The sequence below is a fragment of the Silurus aristotelis genome (assembly GCF_946808225.1).
Source record: "Silurus aristotelis genome assembly, chromosome: 25".
NCBI lineage: Eukaryota > Metazoa > Chordata > Actinopteri > Siluriformes > Siluridae > Silurus > Silurus aristotelis.
The window spans coordinates 11688802-11716407 of NC_139598.1; the positions used below are offsets into that span (position 1 = coordinate 11688802).

The 27606-nt window shown below is 37.0% G+C and overlaps 1 protein-coding gene across 6 annotated transcripts in view; it reads right to left on the minus strand.

The window, feature by feature from the left end:
• The window catches only part of ahrra (aryl-hydrocarbon receptor repressor a), a 29384-nt gene extending 2157 nt beyond the window's left edge, over positions 1–27227 (minus strand). The window contains exons 1-7 of one of the 6 annotated variants that reach the window (XM_083529936.1): positions 26989–27227; positions 26562–26635; positions 25786–25967; positions 8766–8869; positions 1949–2038; positions 1257–1383; positions 588–721 (exon numbers count right to left, since the gene is read on the minus strand). In XM_083529936.1, coding sequence (XP_083386062.1) covers positions 588–721; positions 1257–1383; positions 1949–2038; positions 8766–8869; positions 25786–25967; positions 26562–26635; positions 26989–27027 — 750 coding nt within the window. In that variant the 5' untranslated portion in view covers positions 27028–27227. Of the gene's footprint in view, positions 1–587; positions 722–1256; positions 1384–1948; positions 2039–8765; positions 8870–25785; positions 25971–26561; positions 26679–26988 lie in introns of all 6 variants that reach the window. The other 5 variants (XM_083529935.1, XM_083529940.1, XM_083529938.1 and 2 more) reach the window with 5 other exon arrangements.
• Between the last annotated feature and the right edge of the window lie 379 nt (positions 27228–27606).

Genomic DNA, 27606 nt, shown 5'->3' on the forward strand with positions numbered 1-27606 from the left:
ACAACAAAAAAATGTAAACATATATAAGTCAATGTTTTTCTTCAGAGAACAAGAACGACTTCAGAAACATGTCAATTTTGAGCAACCCACGTTGTTTTAATTCATATTCATATTAACTCATTCATAGGTCACTAAAAAGTCATCATAATTAGCAAATTACACTACAAATGCTGCCAGATTATTTCTTTAAGTTTGTATAATAAGGGTTTCAATTAAAATAAATGATTTTCTTTTCTTTTAAATGACAACTAAATAATAAGTTGTAGCTCAATGGTTAGGACTTCTGATCCGAAGATTTTGTGTTCAAATCCCATTACCATTAAACTGCCACTGTTGGGCCCTTGAGCAAGGCCCTTGATCTGAAAACTGCTCAGATAATTATGTTTCTATGAATAAGAGTGTCTGCCAAATGCTGTAAATGTGTGAACCATTCTCTGAGTTATATAGTGTATAGATTCTATTTATGATAAATTGAGAGATTAAGTAACTGCTAAACCTTGAACAGAATACATCAAACACAACTATTTATGTTCTAAATTAAATCAAGACTTGCATGAAAAACTCTTAGGGCTTCGAGCATCACTTACAACAAATCCTGAGGTGCTGTCCAGCAGACAGCGCACTCTCGCAACGAAACATCGATTAAGAAAGGATGAAAACTCTGGAGGAACACAAACTGCATTCTGGGATTGGAATAACCTGCTAACCACAAAATCTTCACCTGTGAAACAAACACTCGAGTAATTAATTATATTTCTCAGGCTCAGGTTTTCTTTTTTTAATTATATAGATTTTTTCCCCCCTGAAAGTATTGAAACAGCAAGGAAAATTATTTTTTTTTAATTAATGACTTTTGAGTTTTGAGATAAAAGGATGTATATGAAATTACATTAGAATTGTAGATTTTATTATTTGATATTTGTTTCACAATAACTGTTATCTTACTTATAATGTGTGATTTATGTGTTATGGTAGGCCTCTATATTTCTTCTTACAAAATCAAATTCTTGTATGTCTATGCCCAATGCATTTAAGACAATGCTTGTCTTCAACGTAGTTTCATACATCATTTCATATGCTTGGTTTAATCTTAAACCCAAATGTCTGACCATAGCAAAACAAATATTTTGCCCTTGCCATTCCAATACTTATGGAGGGGACTGCAAATAGACCAATAATGACACTGTGCTTAAAATACAAAATTAAATTGCAGAAATTACTTTAGGTTACTTTTGAACTAATTTATTATGTCATACCATTTCCTTTGGTTAAATCCTGATCAGAAGTCTCAGAGGGTTTCATGCACCAATGGAGCTGTTGCCTGAACTCCTGCCTATCATCTATGTGAATGTAGTCAAAGAAGTTCTGGTGCATCACATCAGTCTATACATTTAAGAGGAAAGACAGAAAGAGCCAAAAGATAATAGAATTAGATTGACACTAAACTGTTAAGAAAGAAGAATCATTTTTATGCTAATTGTGATTTATCCATAATGTAAACACAATGAAAATGTCATATAATGGGATAACTGCGTTATGCTTTTTTTACATTTATGTTGTATGTAACAATATGTTACATACATTTATATAAATGAAATTAAATAAAAATAAAATTAAATGTTGGTTTGATTAATATTTTTATATTGTATATATTTGTATATCACAAGTTTTCCATATACGTACAGTATATTTAGACCATACCATATATACAGACCACTAATCTATACCTAATAATTTAGTTTGTTTTTCTCTGCCTCACTAAATTAACATTAAGATAATACCAAACAACAGGAAATGTGACAGCTAAAACACCATCTAAAATAATGTACATTTAATTTTCTAAAAATTAATACAATTAAGTTCTGCAATCAGAGCTTTAATTTATTTGGTTTATATTAGTTTAGAAGTGAGACTTATAAGTAAAATGTAGATCCAATAATAAACTTACTTGATTAAATCCCAGATACTCCATTATAGTAGAAGAAGCATAGAAGACCATTCCATCACTGCTCACAATAAGAGCAAAGCCTGTTAGGGACTGAATAAGAGCAAAACAAATAAATATTTTACACTAATTTTCAGCTTGTGTGTTTGAAATTTGTAATTTAAAAGTAAGTGTAGGATAATAACTAAAAATTTTGCTAGTGAACTGAGGATAAGAAGTCAGGATTGGTCATCATCTGTTTTGGTTAATAAATGCCAAAGCCTTCAATAAACTTTATGCAGCATTAGTGCTATTCTAATTTGTGTTATAATGCACATAAATGTATGTAAATGGATACTATATATTGGGTCCATTTACACTACAATTAATGTAAAAGACTCACTTAAACGCTAGTGAGACATTTCTTCCGTAAAGGCCTTTATAAACATCACCAATCCATTCAAATAAACGTGTTAATTTTCTTTGCCTTCATTTATTGGTTTGTGTTGTCTCACTCTCTTTTTCATTCATTCATTCATTTTCTCCCGCTTATCCGTAATTCAGGTCACGGGGGCAGCAGTCTAAGCAGGCCCCCGCCTTCGACTGCTGCCCAATCCTCACAGCACCGTCCCTTACGGTCCCTCCTGCAGGTGGTGAGCCCACGGGAAGTCACTCTCTTTTTAATTATTATTATTTTAATAGATTGTAATCATAAAAAACAGCCGTGTTCACAAATTGTCCAATGGTATTCTTACTCAAGTCAAGTCAAGTTTATTTCTATAGCGCTTTTCACAACGGATATTGTCTCAAACCAGCTTTACAGAATTTGGCACTTAGTCCATGTCCTAGTAAAGTAGCATAAGCACATGCTTTAGATAGAGACTCTAAAGCACTCCTGTACGTCGTTCTGAAAAAAGGCCATTTGTTGTAAACATAATAAAAATCAGCTAGTTAAACTTGATAGTGTCTTCTGAATATAAAAGTGCAGTAATCCATGAAAACAATGTAATCTTAAATCTGTACAATACGCAGGAGGGCTCCTGAAAAGCACAAGCTAGATAGGCTAGATAGCCAGGCTCATATCCCATGCAATAACAGCTTGTATTTTTAGAAATCTAAAATGTCCTAATAATTACAAGTACATAAGTTACTTAAAAGTACAGTAGATATTGTAGCAGAAAGTGGAACTTGGGCTCTGAGTATTATCATCTGTTACCAGCATTTGTTTCTACTGGGAGATGATTATTGCGTGAGTTGAAGTGTGTTGTGGGCCAAGCCCTGTCACTTCCACTTTAATACGAGACAAAGCAGGTCAGCAGTGTGTTATAAACCAGAAACTCTGAAGACAAAAGTCTAATAATTCTGTCTGTTTTGATCATCTTATTGGGGTGTACGCATCACATTATCATTGTGTGCATTCAGAGACTTTGGCTCATTCCATCTGAATGTATTGTGTTTCTTTAGTACCTGCCAGATTAAGACACACATTTGACATTTAAAGACACACAAATCTAAGGTTTATTTTTTTTTTATGGAGGCACAGCAGTAGCGGCCTCTCCTTATCCAAAATGTTGCTTTTCACGTCTTTAGCCCGACTTTTCCAAGTGCAGGGACACCAGAGACAGCTGCGTTCATGTATATGACCACCAGGCTCTATTACGGTACAGAAATCATGCAACAACAAATCTGCATAATTAGGTTACAAAAACTTGTCTCCCAGCCCTCGCTTATGCAGGTGGCCGGCAGAGGGAATGTCGGAAGCGCTGCTCGAGGAAAGGCTAACCCATTCTACTTTCAAACATCTGCTCACTGGACAATAAATTGGACTCCATCTGACTCCAATGAGAGTTTAGAGACTGCTACGTCTTTGTTTTAACAGAAACGTGGCTCAACGACAGAGTTCTGGACGCTGCCATTCAGCTAGATGGGCTAGCCGCATTTCGTCCCGACAGAAATGCAACTCTGTGCGGTAAGACTCGTGGTGGTGGCATGTGTGTTTATATTAACACAGAATGGTGCAAGTACTCTTTGCTTGTCTCCAGCAATTGCTCATCGCTAGTGAAATTTGTGACTGTAAGATGCAGGCCATTTTATTTACCATGGGAATTCACCACTGCTTTCATTGTCGGAGTGTACATTCCCCCCAACGCTAATGCTAACTCTTTACTCTGCACTGTGTGGACTCTATGGGGATATCAGCGACCTGCATAATGCTCACCTGACGGACTGTTTATTTTTGCCAAAGATTTCAACCATGTGAATCTCAGGACTGTGTCCCCTAAACTCCATCAGCATGTGGACTTTGCAACAAGAGGGCTGAAACATGCTGGATCATCCCTGGCACGTATTGTGCGGAGCCCCGCCACCCACCTCAGCTACTCAGACTACATCTCGTTATGCTAACTCCAGCATACATACAGACGCTCTAAACTGGTTCTGAAACAGGTGAAAACCTGGCCAGCAGGAGCCACCTCTGCTCTTTAGGACTGTTTTGAGTGCACTGACTGGGACATGATTAGGGAGGTTGCAACCAACAGCGATTCCATCAACTTGGAGGATTACACATCATCAGTGACCAGCTACATTAGCAGGTGTGTTGACAATGTGACCATCTCCAAGACCATCACCACACGCACCAACCAGAAGCCGTGGATGACCGCAAAAGTGTGCGCTGCTAAAATGTTGTGACTCCGCCTTCAGAGGAGGGGACAGGATGGCATTGAGAATAGCAAGGGCCACACTGTCCTGAGCCATCAGAGAGGCAAAGCGTGCACACGTGTTTCCGCCACTTCCAGTACGGCGGAAACACATGGCACGTGTGGCAGGGCATCCAGGCAATAACGAACTACAACTTCACCTGCTTGTGACCTCCCTCCCCGATGCGCTGAATGACTTCAATGCCCAGTTTGAGGTGCAGAACAACGTGACCCAGTGACCAGGTGCTTTGTTTATCCACAGCTGAAGTGAGGATCGAAAAATTCTATGCAGAGTTAACCCACAGAAGTCTGCTGGACCAGACAACATTCCTGCCGGAATGTGCAAAACAGCTAGTGGATGTCTTTACTGACATCTTCTACATCTCCCTGAGCAGCACCGTTGTTCCAACGTGCCACTTACATAAGAACACTTGCATACGAATGCTGTTTATAGACCTCATTTCAGCATTCAACACAGTCATCCCTCAGCACCTTATTAAAAAGCTGAGCCTACTGGGCCTGAACACTTCCCTCTGCAACTGGATCCTGGACTTCCTGACTGGGAGACCTCAGATCGAGAACAGCATCTCCTCACAACTGTGTAGCAATGCACAGTTTAAATCACATCATCAAGTTCACTAATGACATCAGCAAGAACGACGAGTCAGCATACAAAGAGGAGGTGAAACAGTTAACAGCCTGGTGTAGAACCAACAACGTTGACAAATCCAGAGATAATTGTTGACTTTAGGAGAGCACAGAGCAGCCACTCTCCACTGATCATCGATGGATCCTCCTTGAAGATCCTCAAGAGCACCTCTACTTCCTGAGAAGGAGGAAAGCCCATCTTCCTCCCCCCATCCTAACCAAGTTCTACAGAGGCACCATCGAGAGCATCCTAAGCAGCTGCATCACTGCCTGTTTTGGTAACTGCCCCGTCTTGGATCGCAAGACCGTACAGAGAACAGTGAGGACAGCCAAAAAGATCACTGGAGTCTCTCTCCCCTCTATCACGGACATGTACACCACATGCTACACACCCCTCAGACACTCTTCACTCTCCTACCATCAGGAAAGAGGTTCTGAAGCATTCAGGCCTCACATCCAGACTGTGCAACAATTTTTTCCCTCAAGCCATCAGGTGATCAATACACATAACTAAAATGTACACACACACACTCAGCTGCTTGTTACTGAACTGCACAACCTGAACTCAACACACACGCTGGATGCTACACATGAAGGGTTAGCTAAACCTTCCCATTCATCATCAATAATATGAATATCAGAAGGCATGAAAAAATACTGTCTTCAAATAACATTTATGGTTTATACAACCCCAATTCCAAAAAATAGGAAAATGTAAAAAAAAAAAAAAAAAAAAAGTTTTGTTTAAACTGAGGGAATGTACAAACCCGATTTCAGTTGGGACACTGTACAAATTGTGAATAAAAGAGGAATAATTTACAAATCTCATAAACGTATTTATTTTATTTTACAATAGAATATAGATATATCAAATGTTGAAAGTGAGACATTTTGAAATGTCATGCCAAATATTGGCTCATGAGAGCTACACAAAAAAAGTTGGGACAGGTAGCAATAAGAGGCTGGAAAAGTTAAATGTACATATAAGGAACAGCTGGAGGACCAATTTGCAACTTATTAGGCCAATTGGCAACATGATTGGGTATAAAAAGAGCCTGTCAGAATGGCAGTGTCTATCAGAAGTCAAGATGGGCAAGGGATCACCAATTCCCCCAATGCTGCAGTGAATAATAGTGGAGCAATATTAGATAGGAGAGAGTTTGAAGTTATCATCATCTACAGTGCATAATATCATCCAAAGATTCAGAGAATCTGGAACACTCTCTGTGCGTAAGGGTCAAGTCCGGAAAACCATACTGGATGCCCGTGATCTTCGGGCCCTTAGACAGCAATGCATCACATACAGGAATGCTACTGTAATGGAAATCACAACATGGGCTCAGGAATACTTCCAGAAAACATTGTCGGTGAACACAATCCACCGTGCCATTTGCCGTCGCCGGCTAAAACTCTATAGGTCAAAAAAGAATCCATATCTAAACATGATCCAGAAACGCAGATGTTTTCTCTGGGCCAAGGCTCACTTAAAATGGACTGTGGAAAAGAGGAAAACTGTTCTGTGGTCAGACAAATCTAAATTTGAAGTTCTTTTTGGAAAACTGGGATGCCATGTCATCCGGACTAAAGAGGATTAGGACAACCCAAGTTGTTATCAGCGCTCAGTTCAGAAGCCTGCATCTCTGATAGTATAGGGTTGCATGAGTGCGTGTGGCATGGGCAGCTTAAACATCTGGAAAGGCACCATCAATGCTGAAAGGTATATCCAAGTTCTAGAACAACATATGCTCCCATCCAGACGTCGTCTCTTTCAGGGAAGACCTTGCATTTTCCAACATGACAATGCCAGACCACATACTGCATCAATTACAACATCATGGCTGCGTAGAAGAAGGATCCGGGTACTGAAATGGCCAGCCTGCAATCCAGATCTTTCACCCATAGAAAACATTTGGCGGATCATAAAGAGGAAGATGCGACAAAGAAGACCTAAGACAGTTGAGCAACTAGAAGCCTGTATCAGACAAGAATGGGACAACATTCCAATTCCTAAACTTGAGCAACTTGTCTCCTCAGTCCCCAGACGTTTGCGGACTGTTATAAAAAGAAGAGGGGATGCCACACAGTAGTAAACATTGCCTTGTCCCAACTTTTTTGAGATGTGTTGATGCCATGAAATTTAAAATCAACTTATTTTTCCCTTAAAATGATACATTTTCTCAGTTTAAACATTTAATATGTCATCTATGTTGTATTATGAATTAAATAATGAAATTTGAAACTTCCACATAATTGCATTCGGTTTTTATTCACAATTTGTCGTTTTTGTACTTTTTTAAAGGAAAATATTAAGTAATTTTGAATTTGATGACTGCAACATGTCTTAAAAAAGTTGGGATAGCAGCTCAGTAGCTGTGGGCGTTCTTTGTTTTATTTTCCCTTTCATGATGCACCAAATTTTTCTAATAAATGAAAGGTCTGGACTGCAGGGAGGCCATTTCAGCACCTGGACTCTTCTACTATAAAGCCATGCTGTTGTAACAGATGCAGTATGCATTTGACATTGGCTTTCTGAAATATGCAAGGCCTTTCCTGAAAAGATGTCTGGATGGAAGCATTTGTTGCTCTAAAACCTGTATATTCCATTCAGAATTGATGGTGCTTTTCCATACCATCAGTGAGGCAGGCTTTTGAACTAAGCACTAATGATAAGCCAAATGGCTTATCTCCTCCTTAGTCCAGAAGACTAAAGATGGTTTAAAAAAGAGTTCAAAATGCTTACACCACTGAACAGTTTTCTACTTTGTTTTAGTCCATTTTAAACAAACTTTGGTCAAGAGAAGACAGCATAATTTCTGGATAAGAGCTTTAATATGTATTTGTGGATGACATGGCAACTGTGTTCACAAACAATTACTTATGTAGGTGTTTCTTAGCCCATGCAGTGGAATCATGCTTGTTTTTAATGCAGTGCTGCTTGAGAGCACAGAGAGATTTTTTCCAGATTCTCAGAATCATTTGATGAAAATACATACTGTAGATGATAATATATTAAACGTCTTCACAATCTAATGTTGGGGAACATTATTCTGAAATTGTTTCACAATTTTTAGATGTAGTTCTTTACAGATTGGTGAACGTCTGCCTATCTATACTTGAGAGAGACTGTGCCTCTCTAAGATCTAAGTCTTTTTATACCCAGTCATGTTACTGACCTGTTGCCAATTCTTACTTTTCCAGCCTGTTGCCCTTGTCCCAACTTTTTGAGACATGATGCAGCCATTAAATTCAAAATTGTTATTTATTGTTTTTATTTATTTTAAATAAAATATAGGTTTATGAGATTTGCAAATCAGTGCATTCTGTTTTTATTGACATTTCACCCAGTGTCAAAACATTTTTTTAATTGGGTTTGTACATGTTGTGAAATATTAAATACAGTAAGAAGTATTAGGAAATACATTCAATCAAGTAAGATTATCAATAAACATGTTTAAATAACTAGGTTATAGGAAGATGGACACAGGAAATAGACACACCTCCAGGAGTAGCCCACTCTCAGAAACACAAGGCATAGCTTCACCCGTGATTTCGTTACTGGATGAAGGACTGAGGTGCTTCATCATCTGCTTCTCTTGACTGGCTATAAAGAAAATATAGACCAAAATTATCATTAATGCTCAATACTTATAAATGCACTTGTGTTCTTTAGTTACAAACTTATATCAATTTTGTTGTCCTCTCAAATCAGAAAATTAACAAAAGTGCAACAAAAAAGAAAGACTTGATTTACTGCTGTTAAAAATAAAGGTAGTTTGTGATAAATGTGACTGTGGCTGGGTATTGTTAAATTCACTTAAACTCCTAAATGGTGCCACATGCGAATCACTAGCATTCATAGTTTTTACACAGCTTGCTAAGCTGCTACATGTTGTACACTGTGGTGTACAGAATCTTTTTTTTTTTTTTTCAAACAAGTAAGTGGATGGATGAAGATAGTGAAGGTGCCCATACAAAAATGTACTATAAATATAAGTTTCACACTTCATTCTCCTTTATGACATTTTTTTCTGGGCCAGCATTGTGGTTTCATTCTGAACCATTTGCTCATTTCCTTCCTTAGTAGCAAAGATGACATTTCATGTTTATAACCATGAACCAATGTAAATTCCCTACAAAATCGCTCCACTATTATATTCCGTGTCTTGTGGCAGAGTGGAAATAAATTCACAAGTTGCTCTGAATAAGGGGATTTTAACTAGTATGTTTCTGCAAAATGTCATAAATGTAAATGTAAATCCTTTGTTTCTTTTTGTAAGTCCAATCATGTTATTGTTAAATCTGCACCATCTGAGTGCACTAATGTTCACCTTCCATGACAGTAATTCTAATATTTTACTTTTTTTTTTTTTTATCTCTGCTGCTGAAACAAATATATGGCCTGTTGTTTGACCCAAACATTTTAATGCCATTAGTATGTTTATGCTTGTGGATTATTTAACTTCGCCAAGTTTACCAATCAACTGTAATTTCCGGGTAAAATGTGCAATGATTATTCTGCCACTTTTTAGCATCAGAACATACACTACTACCACAAACCAGACTTTTCCCACATTGCCACTTAATACCGATAGCAACACATAATGTGTGTTTTGCAGGCAATGGAAATACTGCTGGGTATTTAAGACATTCCTCTAATGCAGCAGGGAGTGAAGAAAACAACAGACAGTGTTAGTTTGCTAGATAGATCTTAAAACCTCTCAAAGTAACCACCAAACTAAAATCAGTCACACTTCAAGTTAAACTAAACATTTTACTCAGATGATACACAAACAAGTAAAACACACACACACACACACACACAAACACATTTGTAATGCACAGAATCAGGATAAATATAGACGACTACACTAATCCAAAAAACAGTTAATACATTAAATCAGGAATAACCTGCTAACAAAAATAATTGAAGATCCATTGAACAACATTATACTACAGCCTTCAAAATCCTATGTGAACTTACGCAGATACTAAGTTATGCAAGTTAGAAGTACTGTCAAATGCAGAAAAAATGCCCAAACAAATAACTGGAAAATCCATCAAAGTATAACATCAACAACAATCAGACACATTTTCCTTTGGTCTGTACAGTATATTGGTATATTCACATGGCTACACCTACATCACACAAGATGTTTGCCATCCCAATGGCGAAAATGATCTCTGACTCTGCTCTGAATTTTTTTCAATGGTAAATAATGATAATCACCATGACCATGTTTACAGTCAGGGTTCACTGTTTATTAGTCATTGTCTGCCTCTATTACAGTTTCTGCTGAAATGTGCAAAAATTATATGCACTGTTATATAACTGGGATTTCATTCTTAACAAGCTTATACGTCATATAGGACAAAAAGTTCATGGGGTAAAATAAGTACTGTATATTCAACTCAAGTAAAAATGTACACTCATTGGTATTCTTACATGTAGTACACTGAACTACAGTATTACAGTACAGTACATAGAATATAAAAAGTGACAGTTACAGTATAGTCCTTAAATGACAACAAAGTGAAGCACTATTGTTTGTGTGGTGTACAGTAAAGTACTGTACTAACAATATACTGTCATGTAAGCAGAAGATTGCAAGTTTTGCTTAATTTGTGGACTATAAAAGATGCAGTTCAAATTTGCTCAGCTAAACCCAAGGCCAATTATATGATTATTCAAAATCGTCCAAATTTCATTTCATAAAGATTCTGTCCCTGTCTCTTCCTCTTCCTCCTCACATTCTTTATTGTCTTCTGTTATCGTTTTGGAGCATTTTTGAACAGACGTGTTGTCATTTTAATAGCTCTAATGTGCATGCAAACCATTTAGTGTAGTGATTTATGTGTAAAATTATGCTTATATAGTGCAGTCCATCTGTAGCACAAATTTAAACACATAAAGATTATTAATAGTTATGAGAAACCATTAACTATTAGTGTGTATGCAATTAAGAAACAAATTGTTGTGTTACATAAAAAGTATACCTGACAGCACTGTACAATAGATTTGAGGTTTGCTACTGGGAAAAATTCTACACATCTTCAAATTTCATACAAGGACTCTGGAACCATTCCTGGACTAAGCTGTTCATGCAACTTACCACATGAATCAGATAACGAAGATGTGAACATAATGTTTAAAAGTTTATAGAAAAATTATGATATAAATAAAAATATAATAATATTAAATATTAAATGTATGAAAAAAACATGGTTGTTACCTGGTTGTTAAGAAAATTATGCTAAAATGTGGCATATGATTGAATTCAAAAGTATGATGAGCTTATTATGGGTTTAGGAATTAAGTGAGTACTTGGGCAAAGTGACTTTATAGAATGCAGTCATTATCTTCAAGTAAAAGGTTTAAGGCTTATGTTTTTCCTATGATCATTACTTTGTACATAATGATGTTTGTACATAATTAAGTTTGTTGGCTTAATAAAGTTTGCATGAGTCAACTGTGTGTTGTGGCATATTTTAAATTATTTTTAAACTTTCTATAATTATATACAGTAGTTTCTATTAGATTTGTAAGACACACCTCTGTCCTCATTAAAAATAAACTAAAATGCTTATCTACACTGCATTTAAACAGTTATAGATCACTTTTTGCTTTAATAGTTTTGGAGAACCTCTAATTTAATAAAAGTCATGCAAGTCTAGCTATGTGTTGTGTATGAATTTTGCAATGTAAGCAACATGAAATAGTTAATAACCTATTAAACAGTTCTGACAATTTTCATGCTCTTTTGCATGCACTTCCTTTCTATTTGTAGCTACACTACATTATATTTGAGTAGGCCTATGTCTCAGAGGAACAGAGACAGTTTAAGCCAACTCATTTAAAGAATGTCTCTTGCTAAAAACCCTCCTTCTTTCAAAGAGGCTGAGTAGATTATAGTAGAGAGGCATAGACACAGCTAGGTGCTGTTTTTAGAGACTGGAGTTGGCTGACCGAAGTACTGTTGTCACGCGAACAAGCTTTCTGTCAATCTCCTGGTGTCCCTGACAGACTATTGGCACACAGCCAAGTCCTTGCGTGCAAGCGGGTAAAGCCACATTAGCAGTAAAAAAAAAATCATAACAACAGCAGCTGTTAAATATTGATGACTACTGGCAAAGCATGAGTACGCTATGTAACAGGTTAAGACTATAAAAAGTAATTCAAACTAATTCTTTGACATTTGCAAAAGAATGTGTGTGGGTGTATTTTCTTTCTTTTACAATTAAAACTACAGTTCTTTACACAATAAGGAATTATCTTTTCCCATGTTATTTTAAATTGCTTACTGTAGTTTCTTCTCTCATCATCTCTCTTTATTTATTCACTCTGTTATTGAAGAAACATTTTTCAAATTGAATCCCATTTTCTGCTTTATAAAAGACATACATGCATTAGTGGTATGGGTAATTATATTCCTGTTTATGCTTTTGAAATTATAGTTTGATAAATGTATAGATATCCATACATGAACTGGCATTTACACTTGAATTTAAGACCTTGTTTTTATTTGTATTTTGGCATCTTGAGAGATTCCAGAGAATCCTATCCCTCATAGAAACTAAAAGTTACTTACAAAATTCAACCACTTAATGACACAGGCATAAAAAATTCAAAAATGTTCTGTTCTGGGACTAATCCAAATTAAATATTTGTTAGTAGATTATAACATTTAGTTTGAGTCATAAAAACAATAGGCAAAGCCTTGCAATTTCCACTAATGAGTGCGGTGAATGAGTTGTTTCTGTTGTCGTTGTACAGGGATAATTACAAAACAAACACAAAGTCACCTCTCTGGTGTTTTTGTAAAATTCATTACTGCTGAACAACTTTTTTTCATGACAGTGGCTTTGTGTGAATTGTACAATTGTACAATCCTAATTCAAAGGTTTCAAGATCCCTACCGAGCTTTTACTGTAGGTAAGTGCTATGGTAAAATGCTAGTATTAGGGTCTGACTTCTGTCTGTGTCTATGCAGCTGTATCCTGAGACATTATGAAAGCACAATAAAGCCTGACCTCGATGTTTAAATTAAATAATCACCTGCATCTTCATAACAAAGCAACGGAAAACTGGCAAAGGTTCAAATTCCCAATGCTGATGTTATGTACCCGCTCTTCAATTCTTTCTTTGGTTTCAATAGATTTGTGTGTGTGTGTGTGTGTGCGTGCGTGCGTGCGTGCGTGTGTGTGTGTTTTACTGGCAGCCTCTACATCAGAAATGCCGAAACTAGGGCCCATAGGTAAGGGGAAAAAAGGAAAGGGGGAAAAAAGGAAATAAACTGTAGAGAATATAAGTGAAGACCAGCTTCATTACAAACATGTGGCTGTATTGCTAATAGCTTCAATAAGCTGAATTCGGCATTGAACTCTACTGTATAATAAATGGGATTGTTTATATGTTTTCACTGTACTAAAAAACTACATTAGAAAATAAAGCTGCATTAGTTAAGAAGATTATGGTTTCTATTTATTTATTTATTTATTTATTTATTTATTTATAAATGGTATGAATTATAAATAAGAGGAACGACAGCACCAATTTTGTATTAAAAAACAGCTTGGTGTAATGCAACATTTATTTCAGCCCACGGCCTTCAATCAAAACCAATTTCTGGCCTTTTATAGATAAAAAAATTGGGCACCTCTTCAACACATTTTGACATATATTAGTTGAAATATTTAAAGCAACTTTTAATAGACATTGTAGTCTACATGTGAATATAAAAGGTCTGTGAAAAATATATTAACAATTTTATAAATAATTCAACTTATTTATCTTCTGTTAATAAACTCCAAAACTTGGTATCACACTCTCATTAATATAGTTATATTAATTTCTCTACAAAGAAGAGCTTAATTTATCGGCAGACCACGTTAATAGGTTATAATTAAATAGCAAAAGAAAACAAAGGCAAAAACTATTAATTAAAATAAAATGTATCATCCCTCTGCTGCTGTTTCAAATGCCAAACAACAGAAACGGCCTTCATCAATCACAAAAGCTTGTTTTAATGTTATTCTCATGAGTAATTGTACAATAATTGACTTCTTTCCAGTTTCCCAGTTAAGGAAGCAAGACAAAAGGTTATATATTCTGGGCCAACAATAGGCAGCTAAAACAACATATAAAATGACGCAAATATAAAGTTGAAACCTGTTAGTTCAGCTTTAAAGAAGATTGGTTGAATTAGTCAAGTCAGATAAGCTAAAATGCTGTATTTTATGTTTATTTTAAATATACAGTATATATATATATATATATATATATATATATATATATATATATATATATATATATATATATATATATATATATATATATATAATGTTGCATTTTTTTTAATGCCATTACATTCATTCCTTTTAAATTTTATCAAATTTGAGCAATTTTGGCAAGGGCCAAATTGTGATGGCTAGATGACCAAAGAAGCAGACTCAATAAACCGGTTCTGAGTTATAAATTAAAGGAGAAAATTGAGATTTTGAGAAGGCTCTTTGGAAGTGAATTCTATAACTCTAAAAAACATGTTGCCCATAGAGGAATGTATTAATCTCTAGTTTGTTTTTCAGTTTTTTTACTAAACTAGAGCCAGTTGACACATGAAAGTAACACTTCAGTCAGGTAACCTGTGGTATAGTCATGAAAGGCTGTTTAGGTGAGGAGGAGGGTTTTGGTTTAAATACAATAGGAGCTGGGTAACCAGTGTAACTTAAAGAGTGTGGGTGGAACATGTGTAGAACCTTTAGTGTGGGTTTAAGTAATCAGTTTTTACTATGAGTATTGTGAGTAATTTGGAAATTATGTTGGTAGGGAGACCAGTAAACACAGCAGGTTGTAGTGAAGGCATGGATGAAAGTTTAAGTGTTCCTAAAGGTGAGTATCGATCAGAGCAGGGCTATTATATTAAAAAAAAAAAAGATGCAGTTTTACTTAGATAACTGATAAAAATAAATCTGCCTGGACAACATGTGGTTGAACTTCCTAATTGTTCATGTTTAAGTAGCTGCCTAATTCTTTGAAGGAATTTCATGAACTACAAAATCTTTATGGTGGATTCTGCTCTACTTCTGAGTCAAAGCAAAGCTTGAATAATGTGGTGTAAAATCAGTTTACAGTTTATCATTTGCAGGTTTCAAACTTAACAGAAGCATTACAAAAACATTTAAAATAAACAACATAAAGAATACACATTAACAGCAGACTAACAAAGTACAACAAATACTATTCACAAACCACTATTCACAGAGATGCCATTATAGTTTTATCATCTTAGAATAGGTAGATATACTGATAAACATGTAAACTGGTTACCAGCAAATACCAGCAAAGAATTTTTGAAAGATAAGAATAATCATTTAAACTAAGAGGCAATTTTGTTAATTAATTTCTTCTGACATATATGTAACATAATTCCTAGTAATAAATAAAAGAGTATATGCATTACTGTAAAAATTTGCAGATAATCAATAGTGACACTAAAGGTTCTAACCGCTTCTGCATTTACATGATTGTTCTAACCTTTTAAACATTCTCTCTTAAATGGGCTCTGATGAGAACCATCCTGGTCTCTCTTCCAAGTTCACATGCCTGCAACTAACCAAATTTCAGAACAGAGGTCCTTTATTTGTGAAACATTACTTTTAGGCCTGATGTCTGAATACAAGCCAAAACATACCAAGTTTATACATGAGGACACATATTTGTATGGGAATTCTATATGACTTATGACCTCTCCCACATTAATTTAATATATAGGTTCACAACTCAAAAGCAAATTGCCAGTTGTTGCACAGTTGCACAGTGAGCAATTAAGACAACACAGTCAATTAGTCAAAGCTCTGAACATCTCCAGGTTACGTATGTTCAGGTTACAGTATGCAACCAACCAACAAGACGATTCGCCAACAACGCCTTGGGAACTCTTACGCATTGTCCATGCTCTGAAACAGGTGTGTAATCAGTCCAATGGAAAGGTGATGTGACAACCTGGAAGCTATAAAACGCACATGGAGTGAAATTGGCACTAGCTTCTAAAAGGGAAGGATGCCTGAAAGGATTCAGGCAGTGTGGCATGGAGATGCAGTGACTTGAGTGGCATTAACAACGCTTTGGAAACGAGAGTCCAATAACGCCAGACTGACCAATCTCTGCCTAGTGTGGATGGGCACAGCTAGGTCGAAATACTGAGGGGCCAAGAGTGGCAATAAGGTCAAGGCTATAAATCTGACACAGGTCAGTGGGGTGGACCAGACCACAGCGTTGCAGATGTCTTGGAGAAAAGCTCCAGAGGACAAAGGCTTAGAGGCTGCCACACTCCGAGTAGAGTGAGCTCTGACCCTAAAAGGAGCGGGAGACCAGAGGACTCATAAGAGAATAAAATCGCTTCCACAATCAACCTGATGAAAGTCTGCTTGTTCACAGGGAAACTTTTCCTTTGAGGGCCATAGCAAACAGCTGCTCCGACTTCCTCCACACTTCCGTTCTGTAAACATATGGACACAGTCGTTTAGCTTCTCCTGGTCTGGGGCCTGAAAGGGAGGGGGAAAGAATGCCTGGAGCATAACAGGTTATGGGAGAACAGAGAGTACCTTGGGAACATACCCTGGCCTTGAGTAGAGGAAGGCACTGGCCATACCTGGAGTGAACTCTAGGGAAGAAGGGGCCACAGAGGGCCTGAAGGTTTACCACTCTTTTGAGAGACCATGGCAAAGTCCCACGCAGGCACTGAAAATCGTACCGGAGGTGACTGCCCCACGAGGAAGGCATGATAAGCTGCAATGGTGGACACATAAACCCTTAGGGTGGAAGGAGCCAACCCCTTGGCAAACTGTTCTTGAAGGATTTCCAGCACTGAGCCGACCGGTGGGTTAACTGGATTCAAGGGGTGTTGTTTGCACTAAACCATGAACAGGCGAAATTTGTGGAGGGAGCTCTGGATTGGCTGATGGACTCTACCACCTCGGTGGAGAAGCTGTGCTCACCGGGTGGGGGTGACATACTGTGCCTAAAAAAATCCCCCCCGAGAAAAATCTCCCAGGGAGGGTGTTCGAGAAGGGCTAAAAGGTCCATAAACCATGGCCTGCCTGGCCACCATGGGGCCACCAGAAGAAGACGGACTCCGTCCTGGAGAACTCGCTCCAGAACTTCCGGGAGCAGCGCAACAGGGGGAAAGGCGTGCAGGTGCAGCCTCGGCCACGCCTGTACCAAGAGGGGCTGGGGGTGTCATGGAGAACCAGAGGGGACAGTGCTATGTCTCTCAAATGCAAACAGGTTCAACTGTGCTCTGTAAAATCTCAGACAATTTGCTCCACCACCTCAGGGTGGAAATGTCATTCCCCTCAAGAAGAGCAGCTTCCCCTGGGCCCACAGGAGTATCTGATGTGCTAGCTTGTACAAGAGGCGAGATCGCCCATGAGCTCTGGAAGGAAATGCTTCAATGCTTGAAGCACGGCCAGCATCTCAATTGATATGGCATGTGTGACGAGGCCTTCCCCAGAGCTCCAGCATGGGGCCCCGAGATAAGAATATGGGATCTCTCCATACATCTAAGGCATGTGGGGCTCACCGCATGACCTTGATCGTACGGAGTGGATTGCCCCACAAAGTGTAAAGGTGCGGGGTGAGAGGGTAAGACGAAATGGAGGACCCAGGTTTGGGAAGCTTCGGCCACAAAAGCAAACCTCAGGAACTTCCTATGTTCCATGACCAGAGCCTGCTCGGGCAGGGCGACATGGGAGATACCAAGTCAAGTCAAGTCAAGTCAAGTCAAAAGGCTTTTTTCGTCATTTCTACTATACACAGTGGTACACAGTACACAGTAAAAATGAGACAATGTTCCTCCAGAACCCTGGCGCTACACTAAACAACATAGAGCTGCAACACATAACATAAAGATGCATCGAGTGCAACCTAGTGCAAACAGTGCAGACAAAAAACAGTACAGACAGACAGGCAACACAAGACAACACAATTATTAAAGGTCTACCAACCAGCCAGAACTCTCCGCTCCTCTGGACTTACCTCTCTGGTTGTTCCTAAATGCAAATATAAAAAGTTTGGAGGCCGGTCATTTGCTATCCAGGGACCAACGCTGTGAAACGCACTTCCAGCACACATACAACGCGTCACTGAGCTGAGTATTTTTAAATCGCAGTTGAAAACTCATTTATTCAGACAAGCATTTAACACGTAGCCCTGATTCAACTGCTATTTTATGTTTATTGTGTCTTATTTTTTATTTTAATTTATTTCCTAAGTATTCATTTATTTTTTTATATATTACTTTTAAATAACATTTTTATTTTATTTTTAATATTTATTTTTTGCTTTACTGGAAAGCGCCTTGTTGCCTTTCAGTATATAACATATACATATACATTATATACCAGTAGACACAAGAGTGGCTATGGACCGGCCAATGGCCCTAGAGGTTTCCTTAGATGTCCTGAGAGCTAAGTCTGTCGCACAGCGAAGCTCTGGCTTTCTGACCACTTAATGTGTCTCCCACATCTAGCTCCCATAGTGGGTCAGCCTGATAGGACAGGCGAGCTTGCTGCTGATCAGCCGGCCGATCTATCTCAAGCATGGATCAGCATGGGTCACTCCCTCTAATAGCTCCTCAAAGAGGACTGGGTGAGGGGTTGTCTCAGAAGAAGAGAAGCGGAGCTGGGCGTTCTCAAAGCAAGGAGACGAAACCGCCGAAAGGCGTGCTTCCGAGCCTTGTGACAGAATGCTGGCCTTGTGACAGAATGCGAGCCACAGGTCCTTAAACGCTGCTTTGCCTAAGCGAAAACAGGGCCAGAACCATGAGAAGCAGGAGCTCCCCTCAAAGAGTCCGCTCCCAAACAAGCGAGGAACACATGAACGAAGGGAATGCTTAGTTTCTTAGTCACTTTCGTTTTATATTTTTTCTGGACATTTACCACTTACCATTGACACATACACACATAGAGCGCTTCATGAACAAACAGAAGTGCCAGTTCGACTCCAGGTGCCTTTTACAGCTTCCTGGCAAAGACGTCACCCTGCGGTGATGCCGCGCTTTCCATTGGACTGATTACACACTTGATTCAGATCGTGGACAGTGCAGAAGCGTTCCCAAAGGGGAACTGGCTGCTGAACATTTATTACATTAATCGCTCATAAAGGGCTTATAATATCTTTCACCTGACTAAATTATATGTGAGACATGGTCTGCCAGTTTTTATTTCTTGGACTTACGAAAACCAATATAAAATACTAAAACTCAATCTCCTCTTACTTTGCTTTGTTATTATCTTAATGTCATATGCGCTTTTGCATCTTGTTTATTTTTATTCTCTATATTTGGAAACTAACAAAATAAAGCTGTTTTTTCTGATCCTCATTAGACACTGTGTGTGTGTGTGTGTGTGTGGAAGAGGAAGTACTCTGCCATTTTTGCAGTGCTGGTCTCCTGTGCATGATTTGTCAGATCGTTTTCATAACCACTTCTCTGAGGTCAGCTTCTAGTCAGCTCCAGTCACGCAATCCCCCCCTTCTTTCACCACTAATACTACACATACTCTCTCTCTCTCTCTCTCTCTCTCTCTCTCTCTCTCTCTCTCTCTCTCTCTCTCTCTCCCTCTCTCTCTCTCTTTTTCTCCCCTCTTAAAGAGACAAAGCACAACTTTTTCAAAGCCTACCACTGCAGCTCATTAATCCCCTGTTCTCAGTGATGTCTCTCAATCAAAAGGAGTTTGACTGCCACACAACCAAAGATATTCATAGTATGTTTTAAATACCTTATGTTCATCCACCAAAGCGGGATAAAAGATAGGAAACACTGATAGTAGCTTTCTAATGAGCTATTTTTGTTTGTATTAATAGTTTAAGTGCAAGGGAAATACAAGGTGGAAGAAGAAATCTGAGAGAGTTGCGTGTGAGCACAGAGGCTAATGTCACATCTGGCTGAGTTAAATCTCTTAATTTAATCCAAACACTCCAACCACAGCAAATTCAAAAGCCTCACAATGCATGTACCACCATGGTGACTACAGATGGTTAAAGAATTTTGGTACACATTCTGTTGAACTCCCCTAACAACAACAACAACAACAACAACAACAACAACAACAACAACAACACATCTTGGTTACTATATAATAATATCCAATCTGCAAAATCCCCTATTTAAATTATATTTTTGTGAAAAGGGTAAAAATATGAACATTGAATTGTTATTGACATGATGAAGTAATTAATTTGTTAAAACATTTATTAATTGAATAAACAAATTAATACATTTATCATAATAGGTTTATTATGACTGACTGATAGAAAAAACAATTATTAGTGTTAGATATGGAGGAACGCTGATACAGGCCGAGGTTTAGTTAATGTCTTACATGGTAGCAAAAATAAGGTGATGAGACGAGAATGGTCAGAGCTGACCAGAAAGTAGCTCATATAATCAACCTTATCTATGATAAGCAGGAAAATTATCTCTACGTTTATCAAACTTGTGTTGCACAGTAGTAGGTAGATGATTTTTTTTATTAAAGTTGCCTGTAAGTGTATATAGTCATAGACATGTGGTATGGGGTTAACCACCATTTACATTTACGGCATTTGGCTGACATCATTATCCAGAGCAATTTACAGTTATCTCTTTTATACAACTGAGCAATTGAGGGTTAAGGACCTAGATTATGAGACCAGAAGTGGAGGTTTGTGGTGTAAAGATTTGAGCTCCTTTCAAGTGTTTCAATAAATATAGTTATATATGTTGAACAATAATTTGCAGCTCTATATACAGAAATAAAATATCTATTGCCTTAATATTACTACAGAGCACAAATTAAATAAAACCAGTATATAAATAATTAAATATATTGTATATGTAATAAACATCCCAGAGATGCATTCAAACTGTCTATTGCAAATCCTGTCTATTATGGTATAGTCTATAGTGGTGTGGGAGTCATTGTTTTTTTTTTTATAATTGCACTTCAATGTTAACAGCAGGAAATCGTATTTACAAAACATTGGTTTCTCCGATGGTACCTTATAGTGTTTTCAAAAATTCAAGATGACAATGGAGACAAGCACTATTGATTTTGAAGAGCTTGTTCTACAAAATGACCGGATACAAGCATCATTGGCCAGTTGTAAAAGAATAAATAATTGAAAAAATAAAAAGTGGTAGAAAACTATGTTGAAAATGTTTATATTAACACCACACCAATCTGGAGAGAAATATGTCCCATTTTTACAGGCATTATGAGGTAAGCAAAAAACTAAACAAGGAACAAGGAAGTGTATCATGACATGAATCAACTTCACAGTAATTTTCTCAGCAAACCTAATAAAGCTTTCTAACAGTTCCACACGGTGAATGCATGATTTAAAAGTAATAGAAAGTAATAATAAGCCTATAATTTCTTATGTGTTGTAATACTATTTCAAATGAGATCAAATACGTAAATAAAACAATGCACATATTATTTAAATGTGGTACACCAATGTGGCTCCACTTTATTATTTAACAAGAAAAAAGGGCCTTTATATATTTAGACCACACTGAAGTCTGAGACCCAAAGTAAAAACATTGCGTGCAAAGGACTGGCTAACATGGAGATCTGGTGACCAGCTAGAGGAGAAGATGCATCTTCATGAATGTGTCCTTTGAGTGGTGCCAACCATAGATTGGCTGCATTTTTATTCTAATGGAGGGTAATGAAACTTCAAACAGGCCCCTTCAATGTGAGTTGTGTTATTATGGTCTAACATAATAGGCTGGCTTAGTCATATCCATGGCCTCTGCTATTTGTGTCCTTAAATTAGTGTTACAGTGAATGAGTGCAAAGGTTACTGTGGAGACAGAACAGACAAAAGAAAGAAAGGAGAAATATATAAAGGACGCCACACAAATCTCATGCTTACTCTCCCTGTCTGGGAAGCATTCATTTTTGTTATACATTGCATTAGAAAGCTTTCAAATCCCTTAAATTTCTCTACCATTTCTGGTGGTTTTGTTTTATTTATTGTTTTATTTACACCCTTAGTCTAAAATTTAGTAAATTAATTACAAATGCACTATAAACTAGGTTTATACTAGGTTTTCATGAAGTTTAATAAATGTTTTTGTCCGTTCCGCCTTCCAGTCCCTGCTGTATTCAACATCCCCACTGTGTCATGCTGCCTCTACTAAGCTTTACCCTAATAATGGCAGTTTATGAGCAGTGTCTTGTTTCCCATCTGTGACCCAACGGAATCCTTGCATCTACAGACCTAAACACTGATCATTTTTGCTCTGACTCAATCAAGTTAATCAATAAGGTTGATTAGTGGAAACCACATGTACCTAAACATCATAGAAAACATGTTCTATTAAAAAACCTAAAAAAAAACCTGTTTCATCTATGTAAAGCAATGCAATAAACTGAGAGAAACTTTAAGGGGCTTGAATACTTTCTGAATGTAAGGTTGCTTCAGACGCTTTACAAACAGTGTCTCATCTGCATGCAAATATTACAATGGTCAGACATTGACAGCTGCACCATAAGCACAATAATCCTCCAACATCAAATCAGCTTTTAAACATCACACTTGGGGCCATATCACAAAGAAAGCATCAAATTTAATGAATTCTGCATATAGTAAGTCATTGATTCTATGCCTCAGGCAGAACATTCACCATTCATTCAACTTGCTATTAATGAATAAGAGGTTAACAAATGGGTAAAAAAAAATTTGGGGGTATATAAAACTTTAAATGTTTAGACTTGTTTGTTCTGATGTCTTTGCAAATAATATTAAGTCTCTTGAAATCAGAAAAACCTCAAATGAGTCAGCTCAATTAGCCAGGCTGCAAATATAACCATGTGAAGTAATAATACAGAAACATTAATATGGTGCCCTCCGGTGGACTGGCAGCCTATCCAGAGTTAATTCCCACCTCAAGCCCAGTGTTCCCGAAATAAATGTCAGTAAAAAACGATTATTGTATTAAAACAGGATATGAAGATTAACTAATGCATACTGAAAATTAAATATTTACAAATATTACTGGTAAACTTTCTTTCGGCTTCTCCCATTAGGGGTCGCCACAGCGGATCATCCGTGTTCATGATCCGCATGTTCGATTTGTCACATGTTTTTACGCTGGATGCCCTTCCTAACACAACCCTCCCCATTTATCCGGGCTTGGGACCGGCACTAATAGTGCACTGGCTTGTGCAACCCTAATGGCTGGGGTCGGTTCCCTGACCGGGGAGTTAACACGGGCCGCAGCGGTGAGAGCGCCGAATCCTAACCACTAGACCATACTGTTACTGTTATTATTCCAATTTTTCTTAAAGAAAATTCATAGATCTTTTTGCATGGCTTGTGTAATGGTTAAAACTGGTGTGAAACACTATTAAACACCGCATTACCAATAAAAAAAATTATAATATTATATATTAATATTACCACCATATACACTCATTGACCACTTTAACAGGATAATCTGAACACTATACATTTTTTAAAAATTATCCAATTAGCCAATCATTTCAGCGGTAATGCATATAAACAAGGAAATACAGACCAAGACAGTGTTAATATTAAGATCAAATTGGGAAAAATGTGATTTCAGTCACTTTGACCATTGCATGGTTGTTTGTGCCAGTCGGTCTAGTTTGGGTATTTGAGCAACTGCTAATCTCTTGGAAACAACAGTCTAGTGCATAAGCCATGTTGATTAGAGAGGTCAGAAAACTTAAAGGAAGTTTGAAAGTTGCACAAAATGTACAACATCCTAAACATGTGGAGGGATAACAAAAACAGACATGTAGGTTTACACTCCTGTAAGCCAGAACAAGTATCTTAATGCCTCAGTGGCCACAATCTCATTAAAACTGGACAGATGAAGCCTGAAAAAGCATCACCTGTTTTTTTCTCCAATCTTTAAATGTCCATTTCAGTATTCCTGTTTCTTTATCTCAACTACATGTTGGTATATACACTTTTTCTTTACATGACCCTACTAATTAAAGTAATAATTAATTCATTCATAATTCATGAATTAAATACAGAACACTGACAAGTGTGTTAAAATACTGTGACATATTGTCATGATAAAGTATAACCCAGAAATCATTAAATGCTTTGAATTCAATAGGAGATTTTGTTTTTTACCACCAGTCCCAATTCTAGTTACTGCTGACAAATATCAGGATCATTTATTCTTTCTTAGAATCCCTAAATACCCTAATTTTACTCAAACCTAACAATGTGAATTAAGAGTTAACATCAAATGTATTAGCTACAGTACATAACTAATAATATATTTACATAATATTCATAGGGGTGTAGTATGCAGTATTTATCCTGGCAAAAGTTCAATTTGTAAACAAATGTCCTAAGTTTTTTGGCGTTCACCCAAAATGTACCAGCCAGTATTTGAATAAGAATGAAATAAAATAAACATAGCATAAACCTTTTTATATACTGTGTGTTCCTTTGAAATCACATTCTTCTAATGCTTGTGGCTGCTATTTCCTGCTCCCCCTCACTTTATCTCACTTCTTTATTTGTCTATAACTTCCTTTTACAAGATGTTTAGTATTAAGTAGAATATGATGGACATTATTAATAATCTTAAACCATTTGATTTAAAATTATTTGCCAAAAGTGATTGACACTGTATTGGAACCCTGAAAACCTGACTAGGTTACTAGCAGCACCAAGTTTAAATTATTTGATTTAGGCTATAACAGATTTCAGTCTGATGCTAATTGACATTAACATTAAATGCCAAATAACATGTATAAATTAATAGAAAATTATCCAAAAATATTTAGACCGAAAAAGTATATATAACATGTCAGTCACAACATTACAAGGAGAGTTTTTCAGCACCAACAATAGATGGTGTAGATAGGACCAGATATAGTCTTAAAGTTCTAATACTTTATCTTGTCCTATCTACAGGAATAGGGAATAAGCAATAGCAATGTTTGCCTATTTCCTACTGCCAACAAATGTCTGAAAACTTTGTTAATGCACTGAAAACATAAATTCCCTGGCAAAGATGGCAGAATCAATAAAAACTTGGAAGCACTCTAAAATATCTTTTGTGTTGTACAGCAGCAAGTTTGGTATATAATTTAATGGATTTAGTGAAAAAAATATCTGATTAATATCAAACAAGAAAAGACCACAGTGGAAGTGGAAAATTTTACTTTAGTTTGTTTTAAATTAATTATATATGTTCTTTATATTAGAAAAAAACTGATTAAAATGAAATAAAATATTTAATACCGTTTTGTGGAAGTTGTTAAAAGAATACATAAATAAGAAATTCGGTTTAAATAATGATAGAACATAAAATACATACTGCAGTTACAATCCTATTGCATGCATGTAATGGGAAAGCTTTACAAATGATGTGTTTTCTTTCAAACTTGAGTGACAAATATGGGTTTCCCCGTATTCAATGTGAGTCACAGGCAGCAAATGTCTAAACAAGATTTTTCCACCTATAAAAGCAGGTATTTTACCATGGAAGAAGCTCTTGACACGAAGATAACTGACACTGAGACGCAGCACGGAAAGCTTGTCCAGCTTGGAGATGATCTCTGGTGGGAAAGGCAGCAGACTGGCCAGCCGGTCTAGCTCTGCATTCAGCCGGTCTCGGTGCCGTTTTGATGGATTGGACTTCTCACTCGCAGGTGTAGTCTTTCTGCTAAACAGAACAAAATACTATACAGTCAACTGATGTAAAGCCATGTAACCACTACGATAGGTGATGACACTGATTTAACAGTAAATTGTAACTGTCTATATATTAAAAAATATTTTTATGATTTGAATTTCAGGATGTCGAGACACTCGTGTATCACTGGGTATTTCTTCGACAAATTAGACAGAAATGATTAAAAAAGCAGTTCTCACCCTCATTAGGACCACTGAAATACAGACTTAAGCACTATAATTGTATATAAATAATTCATGTTTAAAATTTTATATGTACCAAACAAATCAGTCACCACTTTATTCTGGTCAAGATTACAGTGAACCCAGAGCCTAACATTGACTGTGAGGGAGAGATACACCTTGGATGATATGATTATCCATCTCAGGGCATACGGCACACACATTTACACATTAGGCCCACACTAATCCACTAACAATACTAATACTTGAACACTATCTAATGTAACTGACAGTAACACATGTATAGGACAAAGCAGCACAATGCACAAGGTTAAACAAAATTTGCGTCAAATACAGCGTTAATACAATATTTAAAAAATGCAATAAAATGACACTTAACTGCTTTTGTATGGGTTTTCTCCGTTTTCGCCCAGCATACATGCAGTCTCCCGGGGGTATCATCTCGCACTCACTCTAGGGAAAAGGTGCTAGAATGACATCCAAAAGTTTTCATCTCCTAAAAGTTAATTTTAACAAATCAGAAAGAAAGAATTCACATTTTTACGTTTAAAAACACAATAAACTTAAATATATCCCATAGTTTTAGTCAGTCGTGTTAGTCAAGCTGTAAATTTGCCTATTAAATCTACAAAATCCATATTTAAATTAGTTCCAAATGGTACATCACCATTCAGTCATGATACATACAGTATACTGTATTTACTCCAACAAGTAAACATGACCTAAATGCTCTGGCACTGAGTAATGTCTATGGAATGCTCATTCCATCTTAATATAAACCACTAATATCTGGTTAAAATACTTACCAAGATACTAGACCAGGTCCCAAAAAACTTAAGTCTCATTCACAGAATTATTGTAGAAATGTTATATTCCAAGGACTTGAATAACTGTTCAATTATTCAACGAGAATAACTTTGATCAGTTTGTTGAGCTCCAGGCAGATGACTGTTTTATACTCGACTTCCTCGCGTTTCAGGTGGCGGATTCCTCTGAATGACAAGCTGCTCTCTTCGCACGCAATGCTGAGGCTCAGCACACACACACACACACACACACAGACACACACACACACAGTCTGGCGCGCGGATTCAGTTTCACTCCTACTTTCTCTCGTGCTGCACTGTCGTTCCAAATCAAAATGTGCAAAAACATATTTTTTCGTGTGTTGACACTGCAGTGTAGAGATTATTAAAGTTATCTTTGAATGCATGGTATTTTTTAACATTAATATTTGATAGTTTACATCTCTACTAATAGTAGACTCGCCAGTGTCTCCACTAGATGACTTATGTAGTCATCTAGTGCACCACTGGAGCTCTATAATGCAGTTTGCAGTTTCTTTAATAAACGTGTTAACTATATTTTCTTGTACTTGAAAGCAGGCTGGGGGTTGAAAGTTTAAAATCGATATTTATTGGTAG